At 33.6% G+C, this 23,070-nt stretch overlaps 1 protein-coding gene across 1 annotated transcript; it reads left to right on the top strand.

Moving 5' to 3' along the window:
• Positions 1–4,907: 4,907 nt before the first annotated feature.
• On the top strand, positions 4,908–20,439 carry LOC129949584 (thioredoxin domain-containing protein 11). The gene is made up of 12 exons (XM_056061135.1): positions 4,908–5,119; positions 5,189–5,530; positions 5,600–5,810; positions 9,465–9,896; positions 9,958–10,143; positions 10,210–10,297; positions 10,350–10,681; positions 19,103–19,270; positions 19,336–19,542; positions 19,604–19,794; positions 19,863–19,992; positions 20,045–20,439. The coding sequence occupies exons 2-12, from the start codon at positions 5,208–5,210 to the stop codon at positions 20,264–20,266; spliced, it is 2,490 nt and encodes an 829-aa protein (XP_055917110.1). The 5' UTR covers positions 4,908–5,119; positions 5,189–5,207; the 3' UTR covers positions 20,267–20,439.
• Positions 20,440–23,070: the final 2,631 nt, after the last annotated feature.

Here is a 23,070-nt window from a genome sequence, read left to right on the forward strand (position 1 = left end):
AAGCTGCGTTAAAATCCTTAGAATCTGTCTCCACTAACTCACTAACAGTCCTAAATTGTCGATCATCTCTTACGGAGATGGCTACACAGTTCAACATTCACCTTTTCTGGGTTCCGGGCTATAGAGACATTCCAGAAAATTGCAAAGCTGAAGAACTTGCAAAAAGTGGAACAACTTAACCTCTGCTGGCTCACAATGCTAGCATAGCTACTTGTAAACTCATGCTAAAGCTCATGCTTTACCTTAGAGAAAACAAACTTCAGGTGGAATTACACCACCACCTGTTTAGCGAAAGAACTAATTAGGCCTAATCTTAGCGCCAGGCGCTCAAAACAATTAATCTCTCTGAGTAGATTGCACATTAGCTACGTTATAGGTGTCCTGACTGGGCACTGCTTAATAGGAAGGCATACTATTCGACTTGGAGCCCCTGCAAATGATTTTTGTAGGAGTTGCATTTACGAGGAGGAGGAGGAGACTACTACTTCAACGATACCAGCGAAAATCTGACATTATTCGTCTCCTACGCTTCATTCGGAGCTGCAATTGGTTCGACGAGTTAATCTGATCAACTGATCCATGTGGTATCACAACGGACCATACTTTTATCTAAGTGTGTTGGACTTGCCAACAAACAGTCACTTCAACCTAACCTAGCCTTTATTTTGGCTGAGCTAAAATATAAATACCTATCTTTTTTTAACTGTTAAGCTGTTAAATACAATATGCGAAGATAACAATCCTTTGTAGCCACCTTGTTTTGCCTACAAACTAACTTAACAACTGATTCACGAGTTGATTCCATTTGGACATGTTATACTGAGGAGTTGATTCTATTTTTGCGTAAAAATATGCCAAAAATTGTCATTAAATCTTTTCATCGGCATTGTGTCTGATTACATTATTAGCAAGGAAAACAGAAATAGTTCTTTAAAGCAAACGCAAAGGGAAGAAAAATGTTTCATAATTTTCGTATACGTATTGCGTTATGTCAACAAAAGGGCTTTGGAGGTAAACATCCATTAAGTAGTATTCACAACCAACGAACGACGAATGAATTACAAAATGTGAGTTTTTATACGTTTGAAGACATATTTTCACACAAATTCTTAACAAAACGATAGCAATATAGTTTCTATTTGATTTATGACGCATACTTCAAACTTTATTCGCGTTTCATAATATCCTCACTCGCAACGAATAAAGTAATCGCGCGTACTTAACCTAAAAAAATTATTTTTGTTTTGGTTCATTCGCGACGAATTAAAAACTCTCATGTGAAAGAAATGTCAAAATCGACGATTATTCATGCATTCATTGGTCGTTAGTAGTGCTCATGTGAATAGTACTTTAAAGTCTGGAATTTTCATATAGTGCTTTTTGCGAGGTTACGTACTGTCTTTTTTGATGATAGAACTAATTTTTTGATAGTTTGTCTCTTTCGGTTTCTAAGTACTTTCAGAAATAACTATTCAATACATATTTTATTAAAGCACTACACGAAATAAAAAGAAACACAAAAATCACAATGTATTTCTTGACAGAACAAGGTTCCCAAATTTTGCAGATAATATAACATGTATTTGTATTTATGTATATTTTAAAAATCATTTCATTTATATCTGACTGCAAAAGACTTTTAACACTAAGCAAGGAATATCTTTTTTTTGATATAAATAATTTGGTAGACATTTGGAAATTTTTAATTGTTGAAAACTTCTTATTTTTACTTTTTAAAATTTTGAAAAATTTGGCAGAATTTAAAAGTATTAAGCCAACTTGGTCAAAATTGTCAGAATTTGGAAAGTTACAAATAAAAAGTTATTACCAACTAAATTTCATTTGATGTACTTGGAAAGTTCTTTCTGGATATTTCGATATCTCAAATACAAGACTCCAAATTTGAAATAGATTTCTATGAACAGAAAAGTTATTGAGAAAAATCTAATTATTCATTTTTAATTTGAGGAACATAGGTAATAATTTATTAACAATATAACTGAATATAAAAAAGTCAAAACGAACAGTCATTGGTTTTATCGTAATAACACCATTATACAAATATACAAATTGCTGTCCCAATTTCCAATTACGAAGTATTTGTAAGAATGAAATAGAGAAATAAAAGTCAGTCATCAAATCGAAGCCCACGTAATCGGACGCCGCGAATATTCACAATACATAAACGATCATAGTACAAGAATAAAACCTAAATAAACAATTAAAAACGAGAAATCAATGTAACTTTATAATATACAAATATATGTTTATTGAATAAACAATTTTTGTTCAAATTAACATTGAGTTTTGTCAACTTATCTTACAGCATTCTTTATAGAACTCTTAAATCAACCTGCTTAGTTTTGACAGATTTATAATGAACATTATGCACTTGCAAGTTCAGAAAATAAAATGAAAAATATTGAAATCTCAGTAGTTGTATAGAGTATTTAACCAAAACCGCTAACATTTTTGTAAATGCAGATTAAAGGAAGTCCCAAACTGCAGATATAAAAATGAAATGTTTGTGCTCATTTAGTCACTGTTCCAATTTCCTTTTCTCCATAGCTGCAGATGCTGGTTCATTAAAAAAGTCAGAGCAAATTCAGGAAAAACCTTATATGACAGATTGACGACACAATCAGAACTGAATAAATAAATAAAAATAGGGCTATTAAATTGTTATTAATGTATTTAAGTTTTTTATTTTTCTGCTTGAACTTGGTGAAAACAAAAACCTTCATCCATCTATCCAGAGTACTCCGAAAAAATTCCAGTGAGTAAATAAATTTTTACTAATGGATTTTATTGATACGGTTTTTCATATAGATTGGTTATATCTTTCATTGAAAGTTTTTATTTTCTAACTTAAATCAAGCATTTCGTGATGGTTGATTTACTTCCATCTTTATTCCATTTTTGCAAAAAAAAAAGGATGCTAAGCATATAACGAATGTATGTGAGAGAAAAGACCAAAATGCATTATGGGAAATTCCTATTGCTGTTCTTATTATAAATAAATAAATACGTACTAACTATCATTCTGAGACTAGAAAAAATATTGTGTACCAAATTATAGCCAACTCTTTTCTTTGTTGGTTGTCTGTTAATATTTATGTAGATTTTGCTATGTTTTTTTATAAATATATTTCATTACATATTCGTGAAGATTTCGGAAATATTTTGATGTTAAAAAGCATTAGATCTTTACAGGAAGTAAAAATGAACTACTAACGGTGTATTTGACATACATACGGAACTACCATTTTAGACGGCTAGCATTATGCAGATACATGCAAATCCACTTTTATATAAACCAAGAATTATAGGTAAGCGTTGATCATTAAATGAGCTACTACCGGTAGATTCTCTCTAACTTTTGAGTTTTGACATACATATGTAACTGCCATTCTAGACTTTTTGCATTATGCAGTTACATGTAAATCCTTTTTTATATTCATGCAGTTACATGTTAATCCTTTTTTATTCAAATCAAGCATTTTAAGTAAGAGGTAATCATTAAAAGTAAAAATGACATTTGTGAATACAAAGAAAATGAAACGCTTTAAGGAGAAAAAGTTTGTTCCAAAATATGAAATCAACAACACATTGAAATTATAAGAAACCAATTGGCACAAATGTAATTATATTAAAACCTTCATTTTGTTCTCTAAAATTAGACATTTTTCTAAACAATTTGTAACAATTTAGTAACGAAATGCACTGAGGTTGCTACGAACTGTAAAACTCTATTCGCGTTCCACATACCATCTACACTGCAACGAATAAACTGTTCGCGCAATTGTTTGAATATGACATTTCTAAAATGCCACTTCTGTCATTTTTTTTCTCAAAATAAAAAAATATGAGTTTTGAAATCGAAAAAATTAAATTCATCGGGGAAGTAGCTTACACAGCTTATAATAACCAATGGGAATCTCTCCAAAAGCAAATTTATTTTGTTTGTTGACATTTTTTTACAGCCGTTGACCTGTCGGACAAAGGAAATGTTCAGATAATTGAACTAGAGCTTCCGTTTAGAGTGACATAACGTTCTTTTTCTTACGATTGTCAAACAAAACGTGAGGTCGAAGCTCCATTGTGATAACATGTATTGAATTCCTATGGCTGAACTCGAAAACGTCAGGTGAAGCCGAAGGTGAAGCGTGTTTAAGATTCAGCCATAAAGTGCCTTGCACATGAAAGCGAACATCGAATGAACGAATGGACGAACAAACGTGATTTTACACATTTCCAAAAGGCAATTTCAAACAAAAACACATTTAAATTATAAGAAACCGATTGACACTAATTTTAGGACAATAAAATTTGCATTTTGTTCTCTAAAAGAAGACAATTTTGTTAAAATAATTTGGTAGTAACGAATTGCAGTGTGGTTGCTACGAACTGTCAACCTCTATTCGTGTTCCACATACCATCCACACTGCAACGAATACATTTTTCGCGCTAAACTTAACCTCAAAATTATACCACTCTTGTTTTGTTTTTTTTTTGAAACGGTAAGTTATAAATTGACAATTCGTCACTGTCGGCCAATAGAAATAAAGCTCATGTGAAAGAAAAGTAAAAATATGCTATTATCCAAAGTTGGTTCCTAGCTCATGTGCAAGATTCTTAAAATTCATTATGATAGCATGCATTGAATACCTTTATGGCTGAACTCGGAAACGTCAGGCGTAGCCGAAGCGTTTTTGTGTTTCAACCATCATGTGCAAAGCTCTTAACTGACACATAAGAAAGAGAATAGAAAACTTCTCCTTTCATTATTCCATCAGCTGTTTTTGCGTTGGTGTCAAAGCCGACAGCCGGGGTTCACTATTTGGATTAAACATATGATTCCACATCATTGTATTTTAACGGAGTAGAGTATCGTAATATAGAATGTGTTTGAAAGTTACTGTTAGCTATTTTCTACTAAATTTAATTTGATTTGTTTTAATCAATATTCTAATTTGTAATTATAAAGAGTCACTATAAAACACATATTTGAAGGACTTTTATATTTATATTTGGAAATGAAAATATAAAATTGTTTGACTAAATTAAATGATTTTAGTTGTCATGTTCGCAGTTTAGGTTGATAACATGAAGTTACTTGGTAAACAAAAATTAAATCATATTGAGTAGAGTTTGTATTTGTACTAACTCTTGAAATGTATCGATATAGGTTCTTCGCCTCTGTGTAAATGGAAACAATTAAAGAATTTGGAGATGCAATTGGACGACAACACGATCCTCCATCATTTGAGAAGTCGATAGTCGATAAAAGCCTAAAGAATTTGACTGAAAATCAATCATTCGCTACATGTGGTAATGACCAAGCAGAATGTTTGATCTCCAATCCATCCACCTCTGATTCTAATTCTGATCCAGATAATTCGTGTTTATCAATTAATAAGATTACGGAAATATTTAACAATTTCAAAATTATTATGCTTCTTCAATACAGTAAAGAATGCTTGGGCTTTATTGCAATCATTCTAACCACGTATGCAACTCTGCTCAACAAGTAAGTTTTTGTTTTGTCATTTATAAATGACTTAAATTTAATGGTGCTACTATTTTTGTCTTGTCTTAGAGAACCGGTCATTGGAGGGACAACTTCTCCGAAACCTATTTTCTCGCGATATTCAATAGTACAAGAATGGCCGTACGGTAATTTAGCAGATGTACAATCAAAAGTAGCTGTGTCTGAGCTGTCACTCATATATTTTTACGCACCTTGGTGCGCTGAAAGCTTGAATGCAAAGAAAGTCTACAACTCCGTAGCTAATATGTATAGCCAAGAGGTAAGCATTTATACTAGGTATTATGTAATGAATCTTAAGTATACAATTTCAACCATATTTAAATTGATCTTATTGGTTATTCTGATAAATGGGATTTATTGTTCTTATAATTCAGAACGGACAAGACAATTTGGTTTAGGTTTATTACTAAAAGCAATGTCCAGTGCATGTTTTTGGGAGTTCTGCGTTCGTGTTGTACTTCATTTTACTTAAATTGTTTTATTCACCAATTTAGCTCTGGGTGAGTGTGCAAGAGAACCCGTATGCCACCCAAAGGTTAATATAGGTGCCTGTCTATGGAATGTACCTAAACTTACCGGAGAAACAGACTTGATTAACCAAGAGAGGAATATTAATTAAATGATTTAAAGGACTATTATCACCATAGTGTGATCTACTGAAAGTGTAACAAATTGGCAACTGCATTCTAAAACTATTCGAACTAGCAATGAAATTCAATCAACAGCGGATCATTGGATGTAAAATTGTCCCATTGATTATTTCGATTATAACAAAAATTGTAGATACCTACGTTCTCTGAGAAGTTAAAAATGGAAGATTTATAATTTGAATACGTTGGACATAAGGTGGCGATAATATGGTGCCCATTTAACGTAACCATACTCTAAGGCAAACCTTAAAAATGAGACATAAAGAGCCTTGGTAGAATGGCAAACACATTTTCTTTCATATAAAATACATTGTTTTACACTTATTCATATCTAAAACTAAACCATTGGTCACAAAGCTAGTGGCTACGTAGTCAAAATCCAACTAGCTTCGTGAATGCAAAACTACACTACAAAGCTAGTCAATCTGAAACTGTCATATTATTGACAAATGCAAATAGAGAAACACTTTTGATTTGATAACTTAAACTTATCTTTCGTGTTTTTAAGTTCGATAAAATCAAATTTGAGACACAATTTTAATGATTTATTTTTGTATTTAAATACTGAACGATTTATTTCATTTTGAATTCGTGTGGTTTACCGAGCAGCTGATTGTGAAACGTCAAAATCATTCTCCACTAACTTTGTAGCTGAATTTTTTAAACTACGTCGGAGGGGAAATTTCAACTACTTTTGTAGTTAGATTTAGCCAATCAGAATCCCTTGACTACGTAGCCACTAGCTTTGTGAATGCGACCATTAACATTGGACCATTCCCAGACACTTAAGGCCTTTTAGTAAAAAATAACAATCGAGATAATTGTATGAACAAACTATACATCATCGGAATATATAAGGGACATACTCGTAAAATTAACAAGGTCGGATGGAAGATCATTTTAAATATTACGATTATTTAAGGACTAAGGTTGCTACCCTGAGGTACATCCAAGTTAATAGAAAACATTCACTTTGAAATATTAAGCTATCCATAACACAAATCTGTCCTTAATACCCATATTTACTTACTTACTTACTTAAGGTGGCGCTACAGTCCTGTGTGAACTAGGGCCTCACCCAACAAACTTCTCCATCTAGCTCGGTCCCTAGCTAGATGTCTCCAGTTTCGCGCTCCAAGTTGGGTGAGGTCACCTTCCACTTGTGCGCGCCACCTGATCCGCGGTCTTCCTCTACTGCGCTGTCCTGTGGGTGCGGATTCGAAGACTTTCCGGGCCGGAGCATTGGTTTCCATGCGCTCTACGTGACCCAGCCATCTTAGTCGTTGGACTTTTACTCTTCTTGCTAAGTCTACGTCGCTGTACAGCCCGTACAGTTCGTCGTTCCATCTTCTCCTCCACTCCCCTTCGATGCATACGGGACCGTAGATCACACGAAGAACTTTTCTCTCGAAGCGACCCAAGGTGCTTTCATCCGCTTTTGTCATGGTCCATGCTTCTGCACCGTATAGCAGGACGGGGATGATAAGGGTCTTATATAGCAACACTTTGGTCCCTCGAGAGAGGACATTACTACTCAATTGCTTTCTTAGTCCAAAGAAACAGCGGTTAGCAAGAGTTATTCTGCGTTTGATCTCAGCGCTGGTGTTGTTTTCAGCGTTTACAGTGGAGCCTAGGTAGACGAAGTCCTTGACTACCTCAAAGGTACGTCTGTCGATTGTGACGTTTTGACCAAAACGTCGGTGTTGTATGTCCTTTCTAGACGACAGCATGTACTTTGTTTTGCCCTCATTAACCGTTAAACCCATTTTTGCCGCCTGTGCCTCAATACTCACAAAAGCCCCATTGACATCACGCTGAGTTCTTCCGATTATGTCAATGTCATCAGCATATGCCAGTAATTGGACAGACTTTTGAAAGATAGTGCCTCTAGTGTTGACGTGTGAGCTCTGCACTATTCTTTCAAGCACGATGTTAAAAAAATCACATGGCAACGCATCATCTTGTCTAAAACCTTTTTTGACATCGAAAGGTTCTGTTAAGTTGTTTCCAACTTTTATGGAGCAGCGTGAATTCTCCATGGTCATCCTGCACAAACGGACGAGTTTGGCAGTGATGCCAAAACTAGACATGGCTCTATACAGCTCGTCCCTGTAGATGCTGTCATATGCGGCCTTGAAATCGATGGTGGGTGTCGATTTGGTGTTCTTGAGTTTTTTCCAGGATCTGCCTAAATGTGAATATTTGATCAACTGTGGACTTTCCTGGTCTAAAACCACACTGATAAGGACCTATCAGGTTGCTGACGATGGGCTTTAGACGTTTACATATTACGACAGAGAAAATTTTTATAGGCAATGTTAAGTAGACTGATTCCTCTATAGTTCGGGCAGTTAGGAGAGTCTCCTTTTTTCAGGATCGGGCAAACAATATTGAGGTTCCGTTCATCGGGCATGCTTTCTTCCGACCATATCTTACAGATAAGTTGGTGCATGCGCCTATCTAACTTATCTCCAGCTGCTTTAAAGAGCTCGGCATTCAAGCTATCCGCTTTATTACACTTCAGCTGAGATATGGCAATTTTTACTTTGTCTAAGTCGGGAGGACGGGATTGTTGGCTTTCGTCGTCTATGTTGAATGGATCATCCTGCCTGACAGTGGAATTCTGTTCGTCATCGCCGTTATACAGTCTGCAGAAGAGGTCCTTCCATATCTTCAGCATTGACTGCGGTTCCACTATGAAGTTTCTACTTTCGTGTTTGCAGCCTTCGGTTCTAGGTTTATGTAACTGTGAATTTCGTTTCACCTGTTCATAAAACTTTTGAACTTCATTCCTGCTTTTAAACCTCTCAACATCTTCGACCGAACGCTTCTCAAGCCCTCTCTTTTTCCTTCTGAGAAGTCGGTGTTCCTCTCGCCTCTTCTACTCAAAGAGCTCTCGTCTTTTTAAGCAGATAATGATCTTTGCATTTCAAAATAATTATATAATTCATTGTTGAGGGATATTTCCTTTATCTTAGCGTTAAAACCACGGTTTTTAGTCGTGTTTAGCATTTTTAAAGGGGTATATTTTTAAAACCAGATATGATAGAAAATATTAAAGTCGATATTCAAATTCAGTGTTACATACATACTTAACCCCTTCCGTTTTGCATCGCCAAGACCATGCAATAAAATGGATACATCTCTTTTTCTCTTTATAGAAACTTAATGTATTCAAAATAAAAGTCGTTAATAAATCTTGATCTTTCTTTTGAAACGTTATGTGTATATTAACCATTACATATATATTTATATTATTTCAGGTATATTTTGCTGCTGTAAATTGCTGGCAACCGAATAGTGGCTGCCGCACACTCTATTCCAATGTTTATAAATGGCCTGTTTTAATGGCTTACCTACCTAATGCTTTATCTGTGCAATACAACGGGGACTGGAACTTTAGCTCGCTTTCGAAATTCATTGACAGATTGTTAAATCCTTTTGTAAGAATTCATAACATAAGAGAATTAACTCAACTCCGCATTTTCAATGACGGTGTTATTTTTGGCATATTTAACTCAACTAATACAAAAGAATATCAAATATTCTTTCAAACTTCTATGAAATGGTTAGAAAACGACGCTAATCAAAATATTAAATTCGCTGTTTACGTCGGGGAGAATACTTCAATGTTTCAAAATTCAGAACCCATTCAAGCACCTGTGATAAAGTTGTTCACTCCAAATGATACAATTGTATGAAAAGTTTAATCATAATTAAATTTACAACCTAACTAACTGACAAAAGTTTATTTAGATCTATAGCAAGAGTAAATGGACATCAACAAATTTAATTAATTTTTTGAAACACCAACTAGCTGACGCTACGATTTGGGTAAGTTTACCCAACATGAAATCTGCAACAATACATAAATATCTGCAAAAAGGTCCCGTTGTCGTGATGTTCGCACCAAGAGTATCACCAAGTAATAATTACTTAATTGTAAGCTGTTTCAATTTATAACAAATACAACAACAATTTATAATTAAAAACATACCTTTTTTCCAGATGAAACAATTAATTTATTCATATAATAACTACAGAACCGATCTCAACAACTCAGTCTTAAACGAATATATTTTTGAAATAAAAAAAGGTATACAAAATGATAACCTTAAGAAATCAAATTTATTTGGTTCAATCTACAGAATATCCAGCGATGTTCAGACGACTCACAAATGTTTGCGACTCTCTGAAAAAAGTGCAGAATAAAGATTTTCAATCTGAAATGTTCGATGGTCGAAGTTGGGGTGACAGTTTATTTGGAATGAGTTCGGAAACGGTTAATTCATCTAAGCAGATTTCTTCCAATTATCATCAGCGGATTGGTGTAGTTAATACAGACAACGTGAAATTTTGTGAACGGAACACAGATAGTACAATTGATTATGCAGCTCCTTATGAGATTCTGAGGCGCTTTATCCAGAAACAATGTGTGAATATGAATCAATCTTTTGAAAAAGATGTAGTTGAACCCATTGTAAGTATTAGTATTATTCTTTCTAAATACATATGTATATACAAGTTTAAGATATTTCTGGTATTTTGGAGACCATTACTTCCTTAAAAAAAATGTCCGGAAAGTATACACATGCCGCTTTGATAAGAGACTATCGTGGCCTTCCTGGATATTGAGGGCGCTTTCAACAATGTTGACACATCCACTATCATTTCTGTTATGACGACCCTAAACGTCGAATACTCACTCTGCGAGTTGATTAATCTAATGCTACAAGGCAATCAACTCTAAGATGGGGGATTTTTGTACGAAAAGGTCTGTCGGTATAGGCACTCCACAAGGTGGTGTTCTGTCCCCTCTCCAGTGGAACATAGTGGCTACAGAGTAGTTGCGTATGCCGCTGATGTTGCTATCGCACACGCGTCAAAGGTGAACATCCTAATACACTAAGAGACCTCCTCCAAATCGCACTTAATATGTTCACTAGATTGTCTGATCTCTGCAGACTTAGTATTAATCCTCAAAAAACAGACCTCGTCCTTTTTACACGAAAATACAAAATCCCATTAATTGTACCTCCTTCCATAAAAGGTGTACCACTAATTTTAAGCTCTTTTCCTTTGCAAGAAAGCCAAAGGAACCAAATGGAGTTTTCAACCTCGCATAACCTATTGGCTATACACATCGGTCATCCGACCAATACTTATGTACGGGGTTGCAGTATGGTGGACTGCACTGGAGAAAGTCACATACTACGACAAACTCAGCAGAGTCCAACACACTACATGTCTCTGCATAAGGGGCATTGAGAACCACACTCCCAGCAGCGTTAGACACTCTCCTCCATCTGACACCTCTTGACATTTTTAGCAAACAAGTGGTAGCGAGTACAGCTATAAGACTCGAAGCCTCATCTCAATGGACCAACAACAATGTGGGGCATTCCATTATTTTGAACCTCTTTGGTTCTATACCAAAGTACAAACCGCTATTTGGAAAAAAACTTCCAGGTTTTCATTCCATTTCAGGAATCAAAGAGGCTCTCTCTTGGCTAAGAGAAAACGTGATATCAACTTCTGATATCCGCATCTTCTCTGACATTCAGGCTGCTATTAAATCTCTTGACGGTGTCTCAACCAAATCTCAAACGGTCCTCGATTGTCGATCGTCTCTTATGAAGATGTCGCAGCAAATTAACATTCACCTCTGTTGGGTACCGGGCCACAGAGACTTCACAGGATGTAGAGCCGATAAACTCGCTAAAAATGGAACCGTCATACCTATTTCACCTGAAAGGGAGAAGATAGGTATACCGAACTTTATATTAGCTCCCTAATAGGTGTCCTTACGGGACACTGTCTTATAGGCAAACACGCAATACGACTTGGTGTAGCCTCAAACGATCTCTGCAGGAGCTGTATGGACGAGGAAGAATAGGAAACAATCTCTCACCTTCTATGCACTTGCCTTACTCTTTCAATATCCAAAAGGATATCAAATATCTTCTTCGCCTTATAATAAGCTCAAAATGGTTCGACTAGTACCATCTCTCTAGATTCATGTGGTATCACAATAGACCTTTTCTTTTGTCCTAAGTGCGTGGATTCTGAATCTGCAGCCACTTTACATTAACCTAATCCAACCTAAATGTGTGAATTTCCTAAATGTGTGAATTTCACTCGAAATCAAAAAATGGTAAACAAATTAAACTCGATTTTCTTATTGATTTAAGTTAAATGATTTCGAAAGTATTTTAAGATGGATGGAAATGCGAAACAAAAACAATTAAACTCATTCAAATTCGACTTTCCTCCTTTTTCAAAAACTAGCTCTTTCTATAGAACGGGTCTCTTTCAAGACTGACTGATTCCATTAAAAACGAGATTTCAATTTTAACAAAAAAGCAAATGATTACTTAATTTTAATAGGTTTTTTGTTTGTTCAAAAAATCCTTAACATGGCAAACCTATAAGCCTGTGGCATTTCAATGACAAAAATAAACCATTGAAATTTTCGTCCAAGTTGGTCTTAAAGGAAATTTATTTATTCAATCTACGATGCTTAATCCACAGATTTGCTTATAGAATGTATACAATTTCATTGTTATTATTAATATTAATAAATATATTAATTTACATAAATAAGAACAATTAAGAGAAGTTATTATGCAATAATGTTAATAATGAATTTTTAAATTCATTTCTTGTAAGATATACTCGTATCTAGTTCATTATAGTACATATTAAACAATTTACAACAATGGGAAATAGGTCCACGCTGGCCATAATTTGTAGAATGAGGATATTCAAATGTGAAATTTCTCGTTCTTAAAGATCGACTAGGTGCATAAATATTAATCAAAGAAAGAAAATACTCGCAATCAATATCATTTGAAAGAATATCACGAATAAACATAATACTAAATATTCTACGCCTTGATTCAAGAGTTTGCATCCCTTGATTTATAATCAAGATTTGAGTAAGCATTTAATGCAAATCTCACAAAATTCGTTTGTATATTTTCAATTCTTGTTATCATCTTTTTAGTATCAGGATTCCAAATGGCAGAACAATACTCCAGTAATGGTCTAACAAGTGAACAAAAAATAGCTTCAGTGTGTATGTGTATGGGTCCTTAAAATCAGAAGAATTCCGTTTAAGGAAACCTAACATAGAGTTAGCTTTTGAAAGAATATAGGAGACCAATAACCAATCCTAACAATTTGTTTCCTTCCAGTGAGATAGGAGTTGAACCAGTTTAGTAGGTTTCCATTAAAACCATAACTTTTTAATATTTAATTAAAATGAGGTGATTTACTCTACTGAATGCTTTTACAAAATCGGTATGAACCACAGCTTTTGATTTGTCGTTTACGATAAAATTTATTTTGTCGCTTACGATAAATTGGCGGGAAGTGCCTGACATCTATTTGAGAATGCTTTTCTACTGCGTTAAAACACTGTTAAGAAAAGCAAGCCAAATAAGTAGTTGCGGTTCGACCACTTATGAAATTTGGAGTGTTAGCAGGACGCCCAGCTACTGTTTTGTTTAACCATTTCTAATTCTTCATTTCTTTAGTGGGGAAAAAGAGTGGACTAAGAAAGCATTCTTGTTTTACATCTGTTTCTGTTTAAATCCATTTTGATATATATTACCATCCCATAAGGATAAGCTGTTTTCATGATAAACCTGTTGCAGTTTTTTAAGCATCTTCGTAGAGCATCTTCGTAGACCTACCCTAATTCGAGAGTTTGTAAAATAATATTTTCTATCAATGGTTTGAAGTATACAAAGAAGGCATACACGTTTTTTCTGTTTTCTAAATGAGTTTGCAGTACTTGTCAGGATAAAGGTGTTGTCTACTGTGAGTAGAACTTACGGAATCCAGCTTGGTATTCACTGAATAGATTATTATCATCTACCCAATTAATCAGTCTTTCCAATAACACTCCCTTAAAGATCTAAAGCGTCAAGAAAAGATATTCCTCTATAGTTAGTTGGATTTACTTTCTTCAGTATATGGAACAGGATGTTATTCCTGAAGATTTTTGGAGTACTCAGCCAGAATTGAAGCATCTACTTATATGGACGATCCATAACCTTGTCCGTTCAGGGTTCTTACAATTTTTCAGAAAGCTTTACTACCAGTTGTATAGTGTAATTTAATTTTTGTTTGTTACGTCGGTCATATCTTTTTATAAGCTTTGTTTTCTTCTTGGTATATTACTTTTGAAAGATTAGCCCAACTAAATGTAACTTGATCTTATCGACATTTTATATCAACTGAATAATTGTAACTCGTAATATAATATTGTTTTTTTACTTTTTGTTATCCGAAAATAGTTTCGAACATGCATACATCCTAAAATCCTCGATACTTTATTAACATCGTTCTAAAGGTTTTCATAATAAAAAAAACATTTTCTTATTTCTGCCCATTTTTACTCTCAGAAATATACGTTTTAAAGTATTTTCATTTTTCAATGAAATACAAATTGAAAGAAAAGCTTATAACAAATAGTTTAAATTTCTCATTCTGTCAACGTTTTCTTTTATGAACTCATTTTAAACATAGTCTGATGACTATGTTTCTCAGCATGTCAAGGGCAATAAATCGTGCGATTACTCAGCCTATGTTTTAATTGTGGGCACTTGATCCACTAAATCGATTTGAAAAAAGTGGGTACAAAAGTTAATTTATTTTAAGATGTTTTTAAAATGAAAATTACCAATAAAGTAATTTTAATCGCAAAATTTATTTTTGATTTACATGGATTAGATTAGTTCTATTTCAATTCCGAAATATCATTTAACAATTATTTAGATAACAAATCTCTTAGACATGGCTTTGCCGTCTGTCCGCTTGACACAATTTACTCGCATTTAATGGTATTTTAGAAGTTAAGAAAGAAAGATACAATTTTGTACATAGGAAAAGAAAGGGAGAAATATAAAACAGGAACAAAATTCGTTTGCTAGGGTGGTATTAAGAGGCTTCATGAAAAGGTTATACAGTATTGGGCACATTCCTGTGAAATGCATAATGTCTTCTCTCACCCACACGTTGCAAAGCGTGCAAATTATTAAAAGATCATCTCGGTGCGTCATGAAGTTCAATGTTACCAACTCTCATCTTATCTTTAATATAGCCGATATTAATTTTTATTAGAATCAATCCTGAAATAATTTCTTTCTTTGTGTTGAAGAACGTTGTATGTGGCTACAGATGAAGTCGCTTGATGGATAAATTTTTCGTCTATGAAGAGATCAAAGAGTGCATTTTTGACATCTCTATCATTGCATGACTGCACGATGAGAGTAAAATTCATATCAAAATATTTATCCAGTTCCTTTAACTTCTTAAACCAATGACTCTCTTTTTGAATAGTATATAGAGCTATAACTTTTTTCAATCTTTGATTAGGCATGCTTAAAGAGCGGACACAGTCCGGTTTCAATGGTGACCATATAATTTGATGTGTTTTTCGGTAGTTGCAAACATCTTTTCTTCACCATAAGGAACTATTTATTGAATTTAAACTGTACACGTATTTATCAAATGAATCAATGCAATGTTCTAGCTTCTTTAACTTTAAAAAGGCAAACTTCACTGAACTTAACAATTTTCTTGAAAATTATGATTGGTTAATAATTTTGTCAATCTGAATCTTGAACAAAAGTATTCGCGTTTCGTGTCTATTATTTTCGACAGTTTAAGTAGATTCGTTCCGTCTTCGAGAAGATCCAAACATATTCAACAAAAGCTCCCGTGGTACAACAAGCAAATAATTAATCTGAAAAATTTAAAACGTAAAGCTTTTGACAAATTTAAGCGAACTAATGATAATTTAGACTACGCTAATTTTAGCAAACTGCGCAAAGATTTGTTTGTTCTTAATAAATTCCTTCACAAGTGTTATATAATGAATATTGTGACTAACATTAAGACAAATACTTCTTCGTTTTGGGCATATATAAATGTGAAAAGAAATACGTCAGGCTACCCAAAGCACATGACATTTGGGGACACTGAAGCATCAGACACATCATCAATACTTTGTTTATTTGCTGACTTTTTTCAATCCGTTTACTCACCTGCCAGAAATTACAGTTATAGTACACTTTTAGATAATTCAACCTGTAGCGTTGATATCGGGGGATTACAACTCAGTTTATAAGAAATATATTCAGGATTCCGTCTATAAAGCCCAAAACTATACCTGGAGCTGATGGTATACCCGCTTTTTTCTTAAAAAATTGTGCTAAGTCCCTATGCTATCCTTTGTATTGCATATTTAATCAATCTCTATCTCAGGGTATATTTCTTAGTGAATGGAAAATATCTTATCTTGTGCCAATTCATAAATCTGGACCTAAAAAAAAATTGAGAACTATCGTAGTATTTCCAAGTTGTCTGCCATCCCTAAATTGTTTGAGCACCTTGTAAAAAATCATAACCCGAAAGCATATTTCTGACCGACAACGTGGCTTTGTTTCCGGTCGTTCTATAATAACTAATTTAGCTCTTTTCTCAAATTATGTGTTAAATTCGTTTGAAAGTAAGAATCAAGTAGATGCGATATATACCGATTTCAGTAAAGCTTTTGATTCGGTGGATCATTCCACTTTAATACACAAATTAAAACTTTATGGTTTACATTCTACCCTTCTTGATTGGCTGTCGTCTTATCTAATGGGAAGATCTCAAAAAGTCATAATAAATAACACTTTTTCGAGATCTATTCAATGCAGCTCAGGTGTTCCTCAAGGAAGTCATTTGGGTCCGCTCCTCTTTAATATTTTTATAAATGATATAACTACAATGATAAAATATTCTCAATACCTCCTTTACGCTGATGATTTGAAACTCTTCTTAAAAATCAATTGCCTCCATGATTGCAAGCTGCTACAGGACGACCTTTACCATGTCTCCGAATGGTGTAAATTAAATTGTTTAAAATTAAATATAAAAAAATGCAATGCTATCTCCTTCTATAGGTCCTATATCCACATTAGCTTTGACTACACGATCGATTCTAATGTATTATCTTGTGTAGAAAACATAAAAGATTTAGGTGTTTTATTGGACAAAAATTATTCCTTTAAAAGTCACATGGATTATGTAATTGGAAGAGCTAACTTAACTGTAGGATTTATAAAACGTAATTGGGTTGATTTCAGTGATCCTTACGCATTACTATGCTTATATATATCTCTTGTGAGATCTATATTGGAATATGCAAATGTCATTTGGAATCCGGGTTTTAAGACCTGCTCTGATCGTTTAGAAACGGTTCAGAGACGGTTTACTAGATTCATATTTTATAAGATGAAGTGGACATGCCTTTTTCTAGGTATCAAGTCTCCTGAATCAAGAAGAAAAATTCATGGTATAATGCTTGTGAGGGAAATTTTATGTTACCACGTACGTTGTTCATCTTTGCTTTTAATTGTACCAATTTATGTTCCGTCAAGAGCTTTGCGTGGTAGAAAATTTCTGTTTGAATCTTTTCACAGAACAAGCTACGGTATTAATGAGCCGATTTGTAGATCGATAAGGCAATTCAATGAAGTTTGTCAATTTATTGAATTAAGTAATTGTAGGGATTTGTTTAAGGCCAATTTACTTTTATTGTTTACTTTTTAATATAATTTTGTAATATTTTAATTTTTAAGATCAAATCTATTAGCTTTAAGCTTGTAGATAAATAAATAAATAAATAAATAAATTTTGACATAGAACCATAGAACACTACTCAGCACATAAATGTACAGAGTAGAGAACACAACACCTTGAGCGACTAGACTATGTAAGGTGATAACAACACAGGACTGAAGAGAAAGAACACATGACAACAGCACGCGGTAGGTTTCAAGACGGTCCACCATCTGTCTACTAACCACGCTTACTGATGCTTGATTTTGGTGATCGATGTGAACCGAAGCTTTATCAGTGACTAGGCCGTTGCCCTAATAGTTTCTCAACATTTTCATATCCACAGTTTTGCGCTGCATACAGCATTAAAGATTCGGCTACTGAAGTTTTGAGATATTGTATCTTACTGTGTAAGTTATGAAAATAAAGTTTGAATTGAAATTAAAGTGAAAACGTTGTATTTTACGTTATGGGAAACAAGATTGTTTGCAAAGCATTTTTTCGAAGAAGCGCTTATTGCGCTCTTAGCTTTTAACAGTTTCTCCTTAAAATGGGTTTCACTTCAATTGGTTCGCTGGTGAAATACCATTTTGTATTACTGGCCAGTATGCCACACCATTTTTAAACACCATGGCCTTCCATTTATTTAAATAAACCGTTAAATTCCAGTGTTCGCAGTATATAACAAGGCGGTTCATCAAACAGGGAAAACAGATACGGTCTCAAGGGATATCCTTGTTTTTCACCCATGTTGTTTCAAACCAATCCGAGCTTTCCTAACCATTTCATACCGCAGTTATCTTTCTTTCATACGGTTTTTGCTTAAATTTGTTGATATTACCCTGTTGGACAGATTGGAAAACATGGCTCTTCTACCGATAGTACTGTAGGTGGCGTAGGTAGCTTCTGTTAACTCTGCAAGAGTGTTCTCGCAATGCTTTTCAAGACAAAAATGTTGTCTTTGGTTTAATAGCTGCTTCGGAACCCCGCTTGAAATTCCTTAAGAATTTTGTTATGGCTAATCCGAACTGTTAGGCGATTCTTTAGAATTGATACGAATACTGTTCCATATTTAAAAAAAAAACCTCCATGATTCTATAAGATCCTGGTGCTTTTCCACCTTTAAACTTGTTTAAAGACACTCAAATTTATTTCCCTGTTATACGAGCATCCAGAACTTCATCTTTATTAGAGCTTAAAATTTGTCAACCGTTTAATTGCAAGTCTTTCTTTTCATAACTAGATTTACTAATTTTGTCTTTTTTTCTGAATCCTTTTTTTATAGAGTTCTTTTGAATTATCAGTTTTCGACTACAAAAACAATCTTACTTTAAAATTCCTGATGTTGGACACGATGGTACACAAGGAATATTTAAATAATTTTATTGGAAATTTAAGGATACCAGAACATTCGTCTTTTCCCCCATCGAAACTATTCATCATTGATAATGATGTATGTATGACTTAAATTTAAATTTAACAAACAACATTTTAAAAACATTTAATTTTTCAATTTAGAGGGAAACACTTCACATGCAAAAGGGTCATCTGTCTACTAAAACCGCTTTGGAATTTGTAAGTGATTTTTATCAGGGAAAACTTAGCCGTCACACTAGGTCCGTCAAACAACCTGAATACAAAAATTACTCATCGGATAGTTTATCGATAAGCATAAAAGAAATAAACTCCCACCAGTTTTCAAAAGTTATAAACAGGACAAGTGTTGTAAGTCGTTTGTTTCATAAAACAAATATTAAATAGTTAGGCTAATATCAACTCTTTTCAGACATCAGTGGTATTATTTTATTCTCCTCTATGCCCTTTATGTAATATAATGTCTCAGACACTGCTTCATACTTCTTATATGATTAAAGCAATAAATGTAAGATTTTATAGAATCGATGCAAGTGCCAATGATATGTGTTGGGAGTACACCATGGATAAGCTTCCAAAGCTCATCGTTTTTCCTAAAAACAGGTATATTTTATTTATTTTACTCTTCATATCTGCTTGGCTTAATACAATTTTTCTGAATCCCATTGCAGATCAGGAGATTCTCATGTCTTTATTTCATCTTTACAAATAACTGTAAAAAACGTTTTTAGTTTTATTTTATCGAACTTGAATCCCGAACTACAGCTACAATCATTGATAAATGCTTGTAAGCTAACCAAGGTAAATACATCAACAGTAATTTAAAATGTTACATAATTTATTTATTCCACAGCTAAGTTTTGCTTTTCAAAGTTGTATTGGTAAAGTTCGTGGAATGATCAGTAATGAAATAAGTCAGCAGCTTCAAAAGTGGGATCATATTCCATCGAATCATACACAAGTTCTAACTCGGTTGAATGTTTTAAAAGAAATCTACAATGAATTATTGCGAGCAAGAAAGACTGAAGACCTAACGTTTATTTCAAAAAAAATTTTAAAATATGGAAGTATCTAGTGCAATGAAAACTGAAAGAACAACAAATTATACATACATACGGATAATGTAAAAAGTTATTGTGTTTTCTTTCCCTATAGAAGATGAATGCTGGTTTCGTATCAAAAACAAAACATCAGAACGAAGTTGCTAATGATTTTGCCCACTTGATTATTTTCGATATTATTAGCCTGGGACCTTCAACTCGACCATTTAACTCGATTCTACAAATAAATTGCTTGAATTCGCAATATCGTTACTTCATAATTCTTGAAACAAATACTAAAAACGAAAGAATGGCTGCAAAGCTTAAGGGGGTATTCTGGTCTAGAAATAAAAAATCGATTTTTTTATTTTCATAGTTTAACTATTTAAGAATATGTCTACGAGAGGATTTTCACAAATTCAAATTATTGTTGGAGAAATAAGTATTTTCCTGAGCAGCAATCCAAATCGGTTGGGCTGCAACTAATAGAACAAAGACATAATGGGGTACTTTAAACGCGTTTTTCTCAGAACTGTCTTTTTGAATCTGATACCCACGATTTCTCAGGTTCTGCCGAACCGATTTATTTGAAATTTTAAGAGAGTCTTCTTTAGGGACTTGTCTTCGTCCGAAACTACGGACATCCCCAAATTTTCATTTTCACTATTTTTAACAAATGGAAGAATGTTCAAAAAAGTGGTACATTTTTTTTTTTAGGCAGTCGACATTTTGTAAAAAAAAAATGTTTGTAACTTTTCCGTAGTTCCAGACATTGCGACATTATTGTAGATTAATAATCTTTTTTAGTTTTTGATTTCTGATTTCTAGGAGAGTTAAAATCGTGGGTATGGTCACGCACCAAATTTTTGAGACGCACCACTCCATCAGCTGATAACTAACGGAATTTTTATTTTTTTTTATTTTTTTTGTATGCTTCTAATTTGATATTTGATATTTATTGATTAAAATAAATATCAAATATCAAATTAGAAGAAGAATGTGAATAAATAATGTATAAAAAAAATTGATGGTAAAATTGTTGCTTGCTTTTTTTCTACAGCACTTCAAAAATTACCTAAAATTCATGTCTCTAGACGAGAATACCCCCTTAAGGAAAGAGAAATTAAGTACAAAGGCGTGGGTAGATAATTTATTAACTTCTAAGCAGTTAAAGCGATTAAACGTTCGGCTTACGTAATACCTATTTTCCAAACGAATATTTTATTGGAAACAAAGAAAATTTCCTCGGGAAAAATCCCGAAAAGTTTAACAAAGAAGTGAGTTGCAATCCAAAACTTGCATATAAGTAATTTTAAATAAAATTCTTGAATTTAAATTGGCAGTCGGAAATAACGACTGCCCGATATATGCATCCCGGTTCCCGGAAAAATTATTAACCCAACAAAAAAAAAAAAACAGTATAAAAATTAACAGGTGACTAAAAAAAAAGCAGCCATCCGAATGACAGTTCGAGCAGTGCAGGAATTTCGCTCCATATCCAGCCTTAGTATAGCACTTGTAGGGATTTAGAAGGTCACATAAGTGCTGAGTTTGGCTTCCCAAAATTATACAGCCGCCGTAGTTAAGATGTTTAAGCCGCTGCTCAATTCAAGGGCTCAAAGCAGAGATCCAGGGTTCTAGTCCCCACCAAAACCAATAATCAAATTTGTTTTTATTTAACGTAAATTCATTTCTTTTTGTCATCAATTCAAAATTTTTAACTTGGTAATTCAGAGTACGAAAAATTAATGTGTTAATTCTAAGTATCACCACGCGAACCGATCTATAAGTTAAAATTAATTCGCGGAAGTGAAATATAAATAGGACATAAGTATGTGCCTAAATATCTGCAACAAAGAAAAAAGAAAAGAAAACAACATCGAGTGCATATAAAGATTGCACAGGGCACAAAGATTCCTTCTATTCAACAGCAGTGGCCACTTCTCGAGATATAAAAGGGTGAGTTTGTACGTATCTTCTTAATTAATTTGATGGTTATTTAACCTGTGCTTATACATATTTGAATATATACAAAAAAAAATATTCTTTTAATACTTACGCTAATTAAAGGGGTGGGCTTGAAAAGAGGATTATTGACACAAGTGAAAGTTAAAAGAAAGCAAAAAAAAAAGGAATTAAAATCAGAAGCATTGTAATAAGCCGAACACGCGGTTATACTTTTTGAATTATAAATCTTAAGATTTTAGGCTTCGCGTTGCCAATAGAGCGTGAATTATTTGTTTTACTATTTTGCTTACTTAAAATTCATTAAATTAATTAAATGAGATTTGTATTTGTAATTTAAATTCGAATAAATTACTTAAAATATGATCTAGTTTTATAAAATGAAAATTTTCTAATTAAAATTATCGAAATGTCTGAACTTAAGGCGTACAATTCTTTTTATTTATGAACTATAATTAAATAATCATGGAGTAAATTTTGTTTAGTATAAAGGATGAGAGGGTGATGATGAGAAGGGTGATGGCTTGATACAGAAAGAAGCCATTCAAAGGGGGGGGGGGGTGATGTTTCGCGCATCATCAACACCAGGATGCAGAGTCTGGCAATATTTTTTTTGTAGCGACATTGAAGGGTCCAAGAAACGCACCCACCACTGAGCTAAGGGTTCAATAAATTGCCAGCCAGGACCAAGAAAAGGCAAATAGGTCGTTACACAGTGTCAAACAATTAATTTCAACATTTGCGAATTAGAAGTTTTCACAATTTAAGCAACTAAACATATAAATATTTTATTTTTTGAATACTAAGGCATGACAATTAAAAGTTCTTGTGTAATAAATTTGAAATTATCTAAGAGTTATCTCAAAATACTTAA

The sequence above is a fragment of the Eupeodes corollae genome, chromosome 3, assembly GCF_945859685.1.
Source record: "Eupeodes corollae chromosome 3, idEupCoro1.1, whole genome shotgun sequence".
NCBI classification, from domain to species: domain Eukaryota; kingdom Metazoa; phylum Arthropoda; class Insecta; order Diptera; family Syrphidae; genus Eupeodes; species Eupeodes corollae.

Excerpts from the sequence above, each read along its gene's own strand:
- LOC129949584 (XM_056061135.1), top strand. The coding sequence starts at position 5,208 with ATGGAAACAATTAAAGAATTTGGAGATGCAATTGGACGACAACACGAT. Across the intron at positions 10,298-10,349 it reads TATTTTTGAAATAAAAAAAG|AATATCCAGCGATGTTCAGA; the intron begins GTATACAAAATG and ends TTCAATCTACAG. Across the intron at positions 19,993-20,044 it reads ATGCTTGTAAGCTAACCAAG|CTAAGTTTTGCTTTTCAAAG; the intron begins GTAAATACATCA and ends TTTATTCCACAG.